The sequence below is a fragment of the Oreochromis niloticus genome, linkage group LG7 (genome assembly GCF_001858045.2).
Source record: "Oreochromis niloticus isolate F11D_XX linkage group LG7, O_niloticus_UMD_NMBU, whole genome shotgun sequence".
In the NCBI taxonomy this organism is placed as follows: domain Eukaryota; kingdom Metazoa; phylum Chordata; class Actinopteri; order Cichliformes; family Cichlidae; genus Oreochromis; species Oreochromis niloticus.
In genome coordinates, this window is record NC_031972.2 from 40,204,335 (window position 1) to 40,217,656 (window position 13,322).

Below are 13,322 nucleotides of genomic sequence, written 5' to 3' on the forward strand. Positions count from 1 at the left end.
TGGTGATCGGCCCCAGGGCAGACCCAGGACTCGCTGGTGTGGTTATATCTCTCGACTGGCCTGGGAACCCCTTACAAGCTGGAGGATGGAGGTCGATGGCCGGTGAGAGGAAGGTCTGGGCTTCTCTGCTTAAGTCGCTGCCCCCACCATCCGGCCCCAGATAAGCGGAAAAAGATGGATGGATGGGTTTTAAATCTCTGCATAACACAGAATCTTGTGCTTAGGGTTGTTAATGACATCCTCCTGGCTACAGATGTAGGAGATCATGTGGTCTCGTTCTCCTAGACTTAACAGCTGCCTTTGACATGGTGGATCACAATATTTTACTATCTCACTTGGAACACTGTGTAGGCATTTGTAGTACCGCACTGCAGTGGTTTAGGTCTTACCTGGCTAAGAAGACTTTTTGTGTCAGTCTTCTTCGATTTCAGATCCTCCTCAGCTCTAGTTTCATGTGGCGTACCACAGGGATCAATACTTGGACCTCTGCTTTTCCCCCTATATTGCTTGCTCCTTGGCTCTATTTTTAGGAGACACAAAATTGCCAAATTTTGTCAAACAGTGATCTCAGAACAGTAATCCACGCTTTTATTACAACTCGGCTGGATTACTGTACTGTACTGGATTACACACACACACACACACACACACACACTGGGAAAGGAAGAAGTGGAGGACAGGGAACAACAACAATGCAAAACAAAATGGCAGATCACACTTTGAGGACCAAAGGACCATGACAAAATTATGCATAAATTACGTGGTTTTGGCTCTTTCATCTCTTTGTGTACAAGAACCTCTGGTGATTTGATACACCAATAGGATTACCTTTCATGTATTACTGTTTAGGCTCAAAGTTTGATTGTTTAAAGGCATGCAGTGACTTGAAATAATGACTCCCCTCAAATATCTTAAACCAAAAGCAACAAATCTGTTTGAAAATTGTGAAGAGTCGAAAGTACAGATATTGGTGTGAAAATGTAAGGAGTAAAAGTAAAAAGTAAAAAAACTCAAGTAAAACACAGACATCTAAAAATTATACTAAAGTACATTAATCAAGGGTTTGTACTTTGTTACTTTCCACCTCTGATCATGACTGAGTAAATTAATATGGTCATGGGGATGCTCTGACCCTCTGTTGCTCTAAAGTGTTCTCTTCTAGGTTAGTGTTCACATTCAAAATTTAGCTTCCTTAAAATCTAAAATCTGGTCATTTAAGAAAACTTTCAAACAAAACCCCTCGATGAATTAATCCTAACTGTTGGTAATATGTTGCATTTGTTAAAGACTTTCTTTATGAAGATGGCCTTGTGAGTATTGAGTAACGTTGGAGGAGGGGACAACAAAACAATACTCGGGCATTTCTGCCCTGATATCACCTCAGGGACCCAAAAGAATTGGGTGCAGAGACAAAGAGATCATTCACAGCTTATCAGATGGAGATTTTCTGAGTTTTACAAAACCAAGAGAGGAGGCAGTCATCCACCAACAGCTATTAATTTGAAGCACATTTAGTAAATAAGGGGAAGGTAAGTAATTTGTTCAAGAAAATTGCTATTATGGGTTCTTTAAACTGTTTTACCTCATCAAATGATAAATAGCAGATACTAGACAAGAAATCAGTATTTCCTTAGTTGCTGATAGTGTGATGTTTTGCTGGGTAGTTGGTGGGCATTAAAAAACAAAACAATGGAAAATCATGGGTTGCCCTTAACTGAGACTGTGAGAAGTTGTAACTGGTTTATCTAGTGCTGCCTGGCAGTGAGCTACTGTCCTTTGCCGTTCTCCCAGTGTGAAAAGACAAAAAGACTCATCATTCAATACCAGTTAAAAATGTTCATATCATATGTAGGTACTGGGTTGTCACAAGTTTTGGGCAACTCATTTGACAATTTGACAGACTGATAATGTTAGACTAAGACATTACTGAACATGTCAATTTGCCTCAAGCTTCTAGCAGTGCTAACATTACATAGCATGACAACAGAGATGGAAGAAACATTTTTACAACTATTTATTTAAAATATTCACAAGAAAGAAACCGTTTATTGAAATTACAGTCCATTTGGACAAAATTTGATCAGCCTCACCCTCTTTAATATCATTGCTCTGCAGGTTAAGCATTTGCATTTTGTTGTTTACAAAGATTATAGGATATATTTCCCAGTGAACTTTCTCAGTAAAATTTGGAAGTAACAGGTATATAATTTAACACTGAAGTATACTAAAATGTGTTTCAAAGTAAGCTCATTAATGTGTATTTTATCCAGTGACATGTATCACTTTCAGATCAGGTTTCTCTATTTCAGGGCTCGACTATTTATTATTTAGTTATTTTATTTTCAAAATGGTTGTATTGGGGGCTGATAATAAAACAAGTCCTCAGCAAGGAACAAGTGTCTTTTAATAAACAATTATCTGCATCATCAGAAAAGCACATTTGCTTGCTTGTTTGCCAACATTTCAGGTAGTGGTGGGTCAAACATTACATGCATCGATATGGTGTTTCGCTTACTGCATGCACAAATGCAGTATTGGTGTGTCTTTTCTTCAATTTTTTGTTGATAAGATTAAAGGTCAATGCCTAAATTTCCCCAAAGCCTCCTTCTTGTTCTGCTAGTGAGCCCCCTCCCCCTTCTCACTCTTGGTCTACTTTTACACCTGTGACATTTGTGATATTACGCAGATTCTGGAGAATCTGGTTCTGGTCTTATTAGACCTCTCCTCAGCTTTCGACACAGTTAATCATACCATCCTGATAAATAGACTGAGAGATCTTGTTGGGTTGGGCTCTGACCGAGAGTTGTTTTCATCCTACATAGGATGATGATAGGAGTTTTAGTGTGTCTGCAAATCAGATTATGTCTGAATGGTGCTATGTGGAGTTCCTCAAGGGTCGGTGCTGGGAGTTATTCTGTTTTTAATATACATTCTTCCTTTAGGCCAGATAATACAGCAGTTTCTTGATGTTTCTTATCATCTTTTGGCTGATGATATTCAGCCATACTGCTTGCCTTCTGAAGTTCACCAACTCTCCGCTTTGATTGACTGCTTAACAAACATTAAGCAATGGTTGAACAACACCTACTTACAGCTAAACCCAGACAAAACTGAAACCTTGATTATTGCACCGGACAGTTCAATGCCTGACATTAAACAGCAACCGGGTGATTTAGGTCTCTTGCAGAAACGTAGCCTCAGTAATTTAGGTGTTATTTGTGATTAAGCTTTTCCTGGGAGCAAAACTTAAAACAGATAGTAAGAATCTGCTTTTCAAATTTATTTTATTTTATTTTATTTTTCTCCAAAACTCTGCAGTGAGACTACTAACTCGCTCAAACAGAGGAACTCATATAACTCCTGCTTTAAAGTTGCTACACCGGCTACCAATCAGATCTAGATTTCATTTTAAAATTTTACATGGACATCACATGGACAGGCCCCTCACTATTTTGCTGATTTGATTCATATATATATACACCTCTTCTTGTACACTGAGGTCATTAATTCAAAACCTTCTAGTCGTTCCCCACACCGGCTTCAGAACTCAAAGGGACCAATCCTTCAAGCTGTTGCACCTTGATTGTGAAATGCACTTCCTCTATTTCCACAGAGTTTGGACTCTGTGGAGACCTTCAAAAAGCAGCTAAAGACATTTTTATTTCAAAAAGCTTTTAATTAGACCAGGGCTTTTATGATGCATTTATGAATGTGTTGTGTTTCGTTACCTCTCGTGTGAAGCACTTTGTCACATCTGTCTGTGAAACGTGCTATATAAATACACGTTATTTACCTTACTTCTACTACAGGGCTAACTTCAGAATGCTGATATGCTCAGCATTATGATTTAAACTTTTTAAATAATGCTTTGAAAACCAATATCGGTGGGTGTATTAAAACACAGTAAGGATAATAATGCTAATGTTTAAAAAAAAGATCTTTAGTGAGGTCATTATTAGAGTTAATTATATATGTTAATATTTAAAGCTATAAACCCAGTATGAGTTCTGAGGTGCAGCCAGTGGGAACGTGATTAGTTGATAACAATGACAAATAATGAAGTGAACAACTTGTGAAGCTGGATGAAATGAGAGATCACCTAACTGATAACCAGTGACTAAATCACATTTCAAAGCAGTTTGTTTCCGTAAAAATGTGTAATGGGTGCCTTACGAAAAAATATACAAAGTAAATTTGGATCCATCTTGTGCCTAATTAAGTTTTAACCAAAATTTAACACCAAATATCCAGGAGTTATAGTTAGTTTATAGCTGTTTAGATATTTTGATCTAGATCAAAGTGGTGGATCAACCAACTGTTGATCATGACAGATGACAACAACAGTTTACTCCCTGTTCCAGTCTTCTCACTCACAGTTCTGTTGCATTTATCTGTGATGAAACATCAAATTGAATCTCATGTGGATGTTTATACTCAGATCTTGTGTTTGGGGGGTCTTTCTTGTGGTCTGAATTCACCATGTTTCCAGGGGTTCCTGCTTTCAGTGGTTTGGAGACCAGCCTGAGCGCCTTCACCACACTCTGCTTGTCTTGGATCAGCATCACTAGAAAAAAACATTCAGTCTGCAGGATATTGAAGCTGGTGCAAAACACACTACCTAAAGAAATGCATTTTAATCTGAGTGGGAGGAAACTTTCTGATAATCTTTCAGCAATTTATTTGTGACTATAACTGCCTTCTTCTCTACCACATTCTTCTGCAGTTCTCAACTTAATGATCCAAAACTACTGAAATCATACAGTTCTTGTGCCATTAACTTCAATCTTAGATGAATGTAAAGCAGAAATGATCAGAGAAGCCTCAGTCCACCAGTGGTTTCCTGCTCCCCTGCTCTGGTTACAGTCCTGAAAAAAGAATGATGGGAGATTTTCCATGCGTTCTCGGAGGCAACCTCAGTACCCATGTTTCCTAAGAGACTGGCTACAATGTCTTACCCCTAACTCTGGAAAAACTGAAATATGATTACTTGCTTGTGAGGGGTTCCAAGAGCAATTAGTGGATGATGGTGTAACATAAAAAGCTGGAGAGAACAGTGATCGAAGAAAATAACAGTCTTAGTTTGAAAAAGGCTAAACAAGAGTTTGCCTGTCCTACTGCATGTGTGCATGACTATATATACAATGGGGTTTCTACTGTAGATTTAAAGCAAACATACTTTGTAGAATTTAGTAAGTAAGTGTCTCATTCTGACACTACTGAAAAGATTATGAAAAGGCAAATATCAGACAACCTATTTTCAAGCTTTGTCATATTTGTACGATATTTACTTAAAGGTATTATATAGTTTTTAAACTGTTAAGTTAAATATGAGTTCATGAAACCTAGTTTTGATTCACTTTTACTATTTTGCAGTTTAAATAAGCACCACTTAAATGTGCTTAAAAGTGTTCTTATGCTTTGACTGAAGTCTATGCATTTTACCATCATTATGTTTAAATATTTAATTTGGTTGGCTAGTGGGAAAGCATCAATGTAAGCACTTTGCAGTATCAAAACTTCTAAATGTTAACTAAAATAACATGCATGTTGTGTTTTGAGTTTGTTGAGTTATATTTATTGTTAAACCGTTCTGATTGTGCTTCATTTTCCTTCATCTAGCAAATCTATGATACGATGGGTGAGGAGAGTTGCTGGGTTGATGGCCATCATTGTGTTAGCAGAGACCACAATGTGTTGTACTACTTAATGCAAAAAGGAGGACTTGCAAAGTGTACTTCAAGGTTTTTATAATGAAATTTCTAATACAAAATGTTTTTTAATATAAAACGTTTTAAAAGATCAGTGTTTAATACTTTAAAAGGTAGTTTTTAAGTTTTTGAGCGACCGTGGCTCAGGGGGTTGGGAAGGGCACCTGTAACCGGAAGGTCGCCGGTTCGATCCCCGGCCTCTCTGTCCTGGTCGTTGTGTCCTTGGGCAAGACACTTTACCCTACCGCCTACTGGTGTTGGCCAGAGGGCCGATGGCGCGATATGGCAGCCTCGCTTCTGTCAGTCTGCCCCAGGGCAGCTGTGGCTACAACCGTAGCTTGCCTCCACCAGTGTGTGAATGTGAGCGTGAATGAATAATGTCATTGTAAAGCGCTTTGGGTGCCTTGAAAAGCGCTATATAAATCCAATGCATTATTATTATTAAATGACCATAATCCTATAGAAGAGTGAATGAATAATAAGGCATATCTACTGAACATATTTTAATTCTTCTTGTAAGTACTTTAATTTATTTCATCATTTATTTCCTCAGTGGCAATCTCTTTTATTCACAAGAAGCCTGCAGCAAATTGCCTCCAATACCAGTATAAATGGTAATGTCCCAGTTGGCATGCACACAGCCGGTACAGTGACTATAAATCAAGCATGTTGCTAGTTTTACCTTTAGAATATGCGACTGTTCCCTGCACCATGACTCACAGGTATGTCTGCATTTTGTGGTTGGTGTGTTTGAGCCATGCAGTAGTAAATAACAGTTAAGTTTTTAGGTATTTAAGTTTATTTATGAAAAGATGATATCCACATTTAGAAGTTATTCACTGCCTCCAGAGGCACTAACAACTTTCTACTAAATTTAACTATGTTTTAAATTCATGACAAAAAAATTACTGTGGCTTTTCTGATTTCTTCTGCAATGTTTTTAATGGACAGGACACTTTGTTAATTTACCACAGACATTTCTCAAACTATCTCATATTGTTGGTTTTAATGTATAAAAAGTGAGTAGTTTTACCAGTCCCTCTCTCTCTCTTGTGATTTGCACCAATATTCACTCCATTGCTCTTTGCAGAACAGGGTAGCTTTGTTTCTTGCTTTATTGTGGAATTTAGAGCATTCACTTCAGTGCTCATCACTTATGTGCTTCATGATTGTTCCTGCTCATTGAAGCTCATAATACATTTATTTTCCCTCTGAAAATGTAATATGTGCTCTCTCTCTCTGTGCAGGACCACTAATTGTTCTTTGAGGAATCAAGGGCCATGGTGCTAATGGCACTCCATCTCCTGCTGCTGGTCTTATGGGTTTGCATAGTTGATGGTGACCAGACCAAACCAACACAACCACCTCTGATACCTCATAAGCCTTTCGTTGTAGTCTGGAATGCTCCCACTGAGTCATGTCGGCTTCGATTCAAGGTGGACTTGGACCTCAGCATTTTTGATATTGTAGCAAACCTCAATGAAACTCTAAGTGGACCAAATGTCACCATCTTCTACCACAGCCATCTGGGATACTACCCATACTACTCGAACTCTGGGATCCCAATAAATGGTGGCCTGCCGCAGAACCAAAGCATCTCCAAACATCTTGGAAAAGCCCGGTCTGACATTGACAAGTTGATCCCCCACAAAGATTTCCGAGGCTTAGGCGTCATTGACTGGGAGAACTGGAGGCCTCAGTGGGTCAGAAACTGGGGCTCTAAAGACATCTACCGCAAAAGGTCCAGGGAACAGATCCGAAAACTTCACCCAAATTGGCCAGAGAGCAAAGTTGAAAAGGAAGCGAAGGAAGGCTTTGAGAGAGCTGGACAAGCTTTCATGAACCTGACCTTGGCACTGGCTCAAGGTCGCAGACCAGGTGGGCTGTGGGGGTTTTATCTGTTTCCAGACTGCTACAACTATGGCTACAAACAACATCCACAACATTACACTGGGGAGTGTCCAAATGTTGAACATGTTCGCAATGACCATCTGATATGGCTCTGGAAGGAGAGCTCAGCCCTCTATCCATCCATCTACCTAGACTATGAGCTAAAGTCCTCCTCTAACACAGTCAAGTTTGTCCATTATCGAGTCAAGGAAGCCATGAGGATTGCATCCATTGCACGTACGGACTTCACATTGCCTGTGTTTGTCTACTCCAGACCATTCTATGCCTACACCTTTGTAGTTCTGTCAGAGGTAGGTCTTAAGCTCTTTAATTACATCTTCATGGTGTGTGTGCCAACTGGACACATTTAAAAAGCAAAAAAGTGTCTATTGGCCTAATAATTAAGCTGTATACAACATACCACAGTATTTTGCAATGTTTGGGGGACCCTTTTTCCTTATGATCCACTTCACAATTATCCCTGCTTTGCTTTGCTCTTTTGACGTTAACATATTCTAGTACTTACTACAAACATGGTTGTAGACAAGAGAAAATTAATAGATTGTGCAATGGTGGATATAAAGAATTCCTGGATCTCATTAAAGGCATCATAAATTGAAGTGTTAACAGTGTTTACTGGCAAAATATACACCTGTCCTTTTCTTTAAGAGTGACCTGATTCATACTATTGGGGAAAGCGCTGCCTTGGGAGCATCAGGTGTTGTCCTTTGGGGATCCTCAGAGTATGCTCGATCACAGGTAACTGCTAGACATACAGACAAAAATAGAAACACAGATTTAAAAAAAATTTGAGGAGCTGTGTAAAATGTAAATAAAAAAAGAAAAATTTATCATAAGAAAAATATTTGCTCATTTTGAATTTGATGGCTGCCATCAGGCAGTTCTGGGGGCTGGGAGGTGGCCTGTGGCAGGGATGAAGCAATTCAGGGGGCTGACTGTTTGGCCAACGGCAAGGATGAAATAGTTCATCGGCCACCGGATCAGTCAGGAGGTGAGCAGAGGAGACAAAATAGTTCGGTGGCCGGGCCAAGAGGTCAGGGGAGAAGACAAGCCACTTCAGGAGGCTGACCAGGGGAGCAGTGCCAGAGATGGAGCTTCACTGGAGGCTGGAATGAGTGGAGATGATGGGACAACTCGGGAAGCTTGACCAAAGGCTGGCATTAGCAGAGGTGAGGGGACACCTTAGGAGTTCAGGAGGCTTGGCTGGACTGACGGTGCCAACAAAGGCCCTCTGTGTCCATTACTGAAGGCTGACAATGGTAATGAAGGCGACCATCAGAAGGACGACTTTATGAAAACCCTCTAGAGGCCAGCGTCAGCAGAGGGGACTGAACAGTTAAGGTGGATTGGCTGGGATTGATGATGGTAATGAGGATGCCATTCAAAAATTGTAGGTTAAAGCTCTATAATGCAAAGAAGAAGCCATGTGTGAACAGAGTCCAGCAACTGGTCTCTAGAGATCCCCAAAAATCACAGACTGTTATTTAAAGGAGAGATACCACACAGTGGTAAACATGTCTCTGTCCCAACCTTTGAGACATTTTGCTGCCACCATTTTCAAAATGAGCTAAAGTTTTTCTTGATGTGCAAAAGCAGCACCAAATAAAACAATAAAAAAAGAACTTCCTTCTAAAATAAGTTAAATGCTAAAATAAAACTAAATGTGCTGCACTACAGTAAGTGGCCTAACATATAAAAGACACAAGAAGCACTGCAAGGAATATATTTAAAAAGCAAACACCACATGTCAAAGCTCAAACGCATGCCAATTTACATTGCAACCCAAAGGGGGGAAAAATACTTAAAAAGTCTGCAGTGCCCACCACCACTCAAAATCACTGTGGTACATGCAAAAAATGCAAAAAAAAATCACACTAATTTCTGTGCATTTCCTTTACTGTCTGAAAACACAGAAACAAGGACCTTACATTAGTCTCTGTGATGCCTTGATGTTAGCTATATTGAAACTACAAGAAGATGGACTACCAAACATGCCAGAGTGTGTTCTAACCCTGTTGTTTTATGGAGGTCTTATAAACAAAAACACCCTGTGAAAATATCCCTTCATATTAAAGGCTGGTATTTTAAAGAAGAAGGCCCATTTGGGCCCAGATTTACTAATGTCTGCAGCAGCCGAAAGACTTCTTTAGATGCTAACATAATGAGGCTCAGTGTCAGTTTTGTGACTGTTATGAAGAGTAATTTTGTGGCTGGTCTTATGGTATATGTATTTGCAAGAGTCTCACTTTCAGGAGGAGAATATTTTAACCAGTCACGTTATCAGAATGAGTGACTAATCAGCACTTTGCACAGATGGCTCAATGCTCCTATTAAACTGCCAAAACTTTGGCTCTGTCCTCATGCGCATTTAGAGGTGAGCCCCATAATAATATTGTTTTCATAAGACAGAGGGGAAATGATTTGAAATAAGCTTCTTTCTGTTTCACTCTGTTTCATCTCCTCTCTGCTGAATCTGTAACAAATGAAAGTGTTACTATGATAGGTTAATGCCTGAATGTTGTAGTGTGCTCTTTAAAATAAAGAGTATTGCACGTTATTACACATGTGACACAGAGCAACATAATAACTGGAACGGTTGTGATTTGACGGTAAATAATGTTTTGTGTTCTTCTGCACATCGCACAGTCAGCTGTTCCACACAGATTTCAGGTTTATGGTGGAACAGTTTGTAATGATGCAGCTCTCCTCTGGATAAGTCTTGTGCTGCACCTGAGCCCCAATCCTCAGAACCCTTTGCACAGTTTTCAGTGATTCCTATCAGAAGAGTTATTTCTTATATCATAATGAAACCTCCAGCGCTCTAAATCATGCTCCCTCCCCGAGATTTTTGAGCCACTAACTCGTATTCTCTCTGCAGAATCCTGGTTTTTTCCTGAAGTGAACTGGCTGCATGTTTGTCTATAAATTACAGGGGTAAACATAATAAAATACACAATTTTACTATGTAATGCTTCAAGGTCATAGGTCAAAAGTCAGGGTTACACAAATTAATCAAATGCTTTAGTTTTCATTTCATTTTCTAGTCCCCCTCCTTTATATTTTATGACAGTTCAGCAAGAGAAAATGTCTTTAAAGTAGTGAATAAAAAAGCTAATGGTGTTGACAATGCTGTTGAAAATTAAAAACAATATATTATTCTAATAAACGTCTTATACATTTGACTTAGAATTTCTCCTTCCTCCCCTAGAGAAACTGCCTAACGGTGAAGAAGTACATCAATGGTCCTCTGGGACATTATGTCATCAATGTCACATCAGCAGCTAAGCTGTGCAGCAAAGCATTGTGCAAAAAGAACGGTAGATGCATCCGTAAGAGCCTGGACTCAGACACTTACCTACACCTGAACTCACGCTTCTTCCACATCCACCACAACTCAGCTCCCAGCGGCCCTCGCTTTCACATCAGTGGCCACCTAAACAACCACGACATCCTGGACATGAAGCAAAAGTTTACCTGCCAGTGCTACCAGGGCTGGACAGGTGTTTACTGTGAGGTACCTCAGACTATGCCACCTCATCCTCTTCCTCCCCCACTTCAACCCACTGTGCCGGTACTTCGCCCTCAGGGGATCAATCTGCTGGGAGACATCCTGCTCCTCTTGTCACTCCATTTCTTCTGTCTATGTGTTATTATATTCCTGGGACTTTGTTTGATTATCAAGTCTCTTATATTATAGACACAAAGACTTTATTTAGGACCAGAGAGTTGCTGTAATGTCTTTGCCAGACCACAAGTGTGATCAGCCACAGTTCATGCCAATGTCCCCTAGTTGAAACAAACTGTTTGTACTGAAAAAATGAGAAATTCTCAGATTTGGCCTACAAATGCAAAGCTCAGTCTGATCGTGGTCTGATCCAGGCAACAATGTTTGCATCTGTGTTAAAGTTCAATTCAGAAAAAATGTACATTGCGGTTTTATTTATGTCACAAATTGCGAATTTAGATTCCCATAATGCTCCCACAAAACAATATTTTTGAGATTTCGCTTTTTGGTCTTTGATTTTAGTTTTACCTGACTGTTTCACAACTTCTTTGAAGCTGACCAGTATTCATTTCAATTCAGTTTGATTTATATAGTCCCAAATCACAACAAAAGTTGCCTCAAGGTGCTCTTACTTTCCATTTGAAGGGAAAATGATAACAATCTGGGAGTAGAGAAATATAAAAATTCTGTAATCCATATAGGCTTTTCTGAATTCAGTGGATTGGGCTTAAACTTTTTCTGTATGATGAATTTAAGTTGCTGGTATTCAGGAACTTTATTGTTACTAACTCCATATTTTGATACAAGTTCTCGCAACTAAATAAAGTTTCTCTCTTGAATAATATGTTCTAGATTCTTTTTATCCCCTTTACATGCCATGATGCAAAAGTCAGTAGGTTCTAATTTTTGGATAAATATCTGGATCGTTCCAAATGAGAACTACATGGGATAAGTGAAGACTTATTATTATTTATTTTTACTTATTTATCTTATTTATCAAAAATTTCCACAGGCTGTTAAGGACGTGTTTAAGTTAAGGCTTTTAAAGCAGTTATAATGCTCATTACTGAAGCCAATGAAAAGCAGAGCATACACACATATAGGTTCACCCAAGGGTTACGCATCAGGCTTCATTTTCTCCATTTTGAAACAACAAACACTCTTTAGCTAAAAAGTAGTGAAAAAAATTGGTAGCTCTAAACCACCATTGTGTTTTGGGTTCTATGGAGTTTTGAAATGTATTTGTGATGGTTTATCTATTCATAAAAATTTTACAATGTTTGAGTCTAGTTACTTAAACCAAGCAATAGAGAGTTTACTAGAATTAGTTCTGCCTAAAATCAATTATCTGTTCTCACTATCATTTTAATGAGTGATATATGTAAAGTTTTCCAATGTGTGAGTCCTTCACTTGATATATGATTCAGATCACTAATAAATAGCTTATCTTTACTAAACATAATGCATTCAGAAGGGGGAAATGGGAATGATGAGATGAGGAGAGCCAGCAGGCAGGATTAGTTCAGCAACAGAAATCACATGTGAAAAAGAAAAACAGAAAAAGGTGCAAAAATGAGAATAAACCACCCATAACTACAAAACTATTGGCAGCAAATGAATGTATGCAGCTATAAATATTAGGGGAACAAATGAGAGAATACGTTCCAGAAGACCACAAATTACTGATGGTCTCTAAAAAAGGACACCATTCTATATGTTACATACTGTACTTCTGACATCGAATTAAGGTTTTGAAATAAATTTGAAATCAGCAGTCATTCAGCCGTAATGGAACAGGTGAAAATTCACAAACACATGCAAACTGACCGCAGTTTCTTTCCAGAGATGACACTTGTCCTTTAAATTGAATGCACACAATATCAAAGTTGTGGTGATAATTTTAAGCATGCCCAAAAACATCAGGCACTTTTGAGTTTGTGAGATTGCATCAGAAAAATATTACACAAAACATGAAATTCACTTTTTATTAAAGTAAGATGTTGATGGGATCCAGGTGATCATAAAGGCTAGAGGAGCAGAGGATGGTAGGACAAGAGGAAGTGGTCTAGTGTGAAATAACACAGTAATTAGTAAACATGCAAGCAGGCAAGTAGTAGTAGGGGATTGGAGTTAGCGTTGCAGGCGTTCTCTTAATTTGGTCATAGCTGAGACCTACTTCAACAGCAATGATGAACTAT

The 13,322-nt window shown here is 38.9% G+C and overlaps 1 protein-coding gene across 1 annotated transcript; it reads left to right on the forward strand.

Moving 5' to 3' along the window:
• The first annotated feature begins 1,286 nt into the window (after positions 1–1,286).
• Positions 1,287–11,944, forward strand: hyal6 (hyaluronoglucosaminidase 6). Its single transcript, XM_003449227.4, has 4 exons — positions 1,287–1,529; positions 6,956–7,909; positions 8,268–8,357; positions 10,828–11,944. The coding sequence occupies exons 2-4, from the start codon at positions 6,989–6,991 to the stop codon at positions 11,314–11,316; spliced, it is 1,500 nt and encodes a 499-aa protein (XP_003449275.2). The 5' UTR covers positions 1,287–1,529; positions 6,956–6,988; the 3' UTR covers positions 11,317–11,944.
• The last annotated feature ends 1,378 nt before the right edge of the window (positions 11,945–13,322 follow it).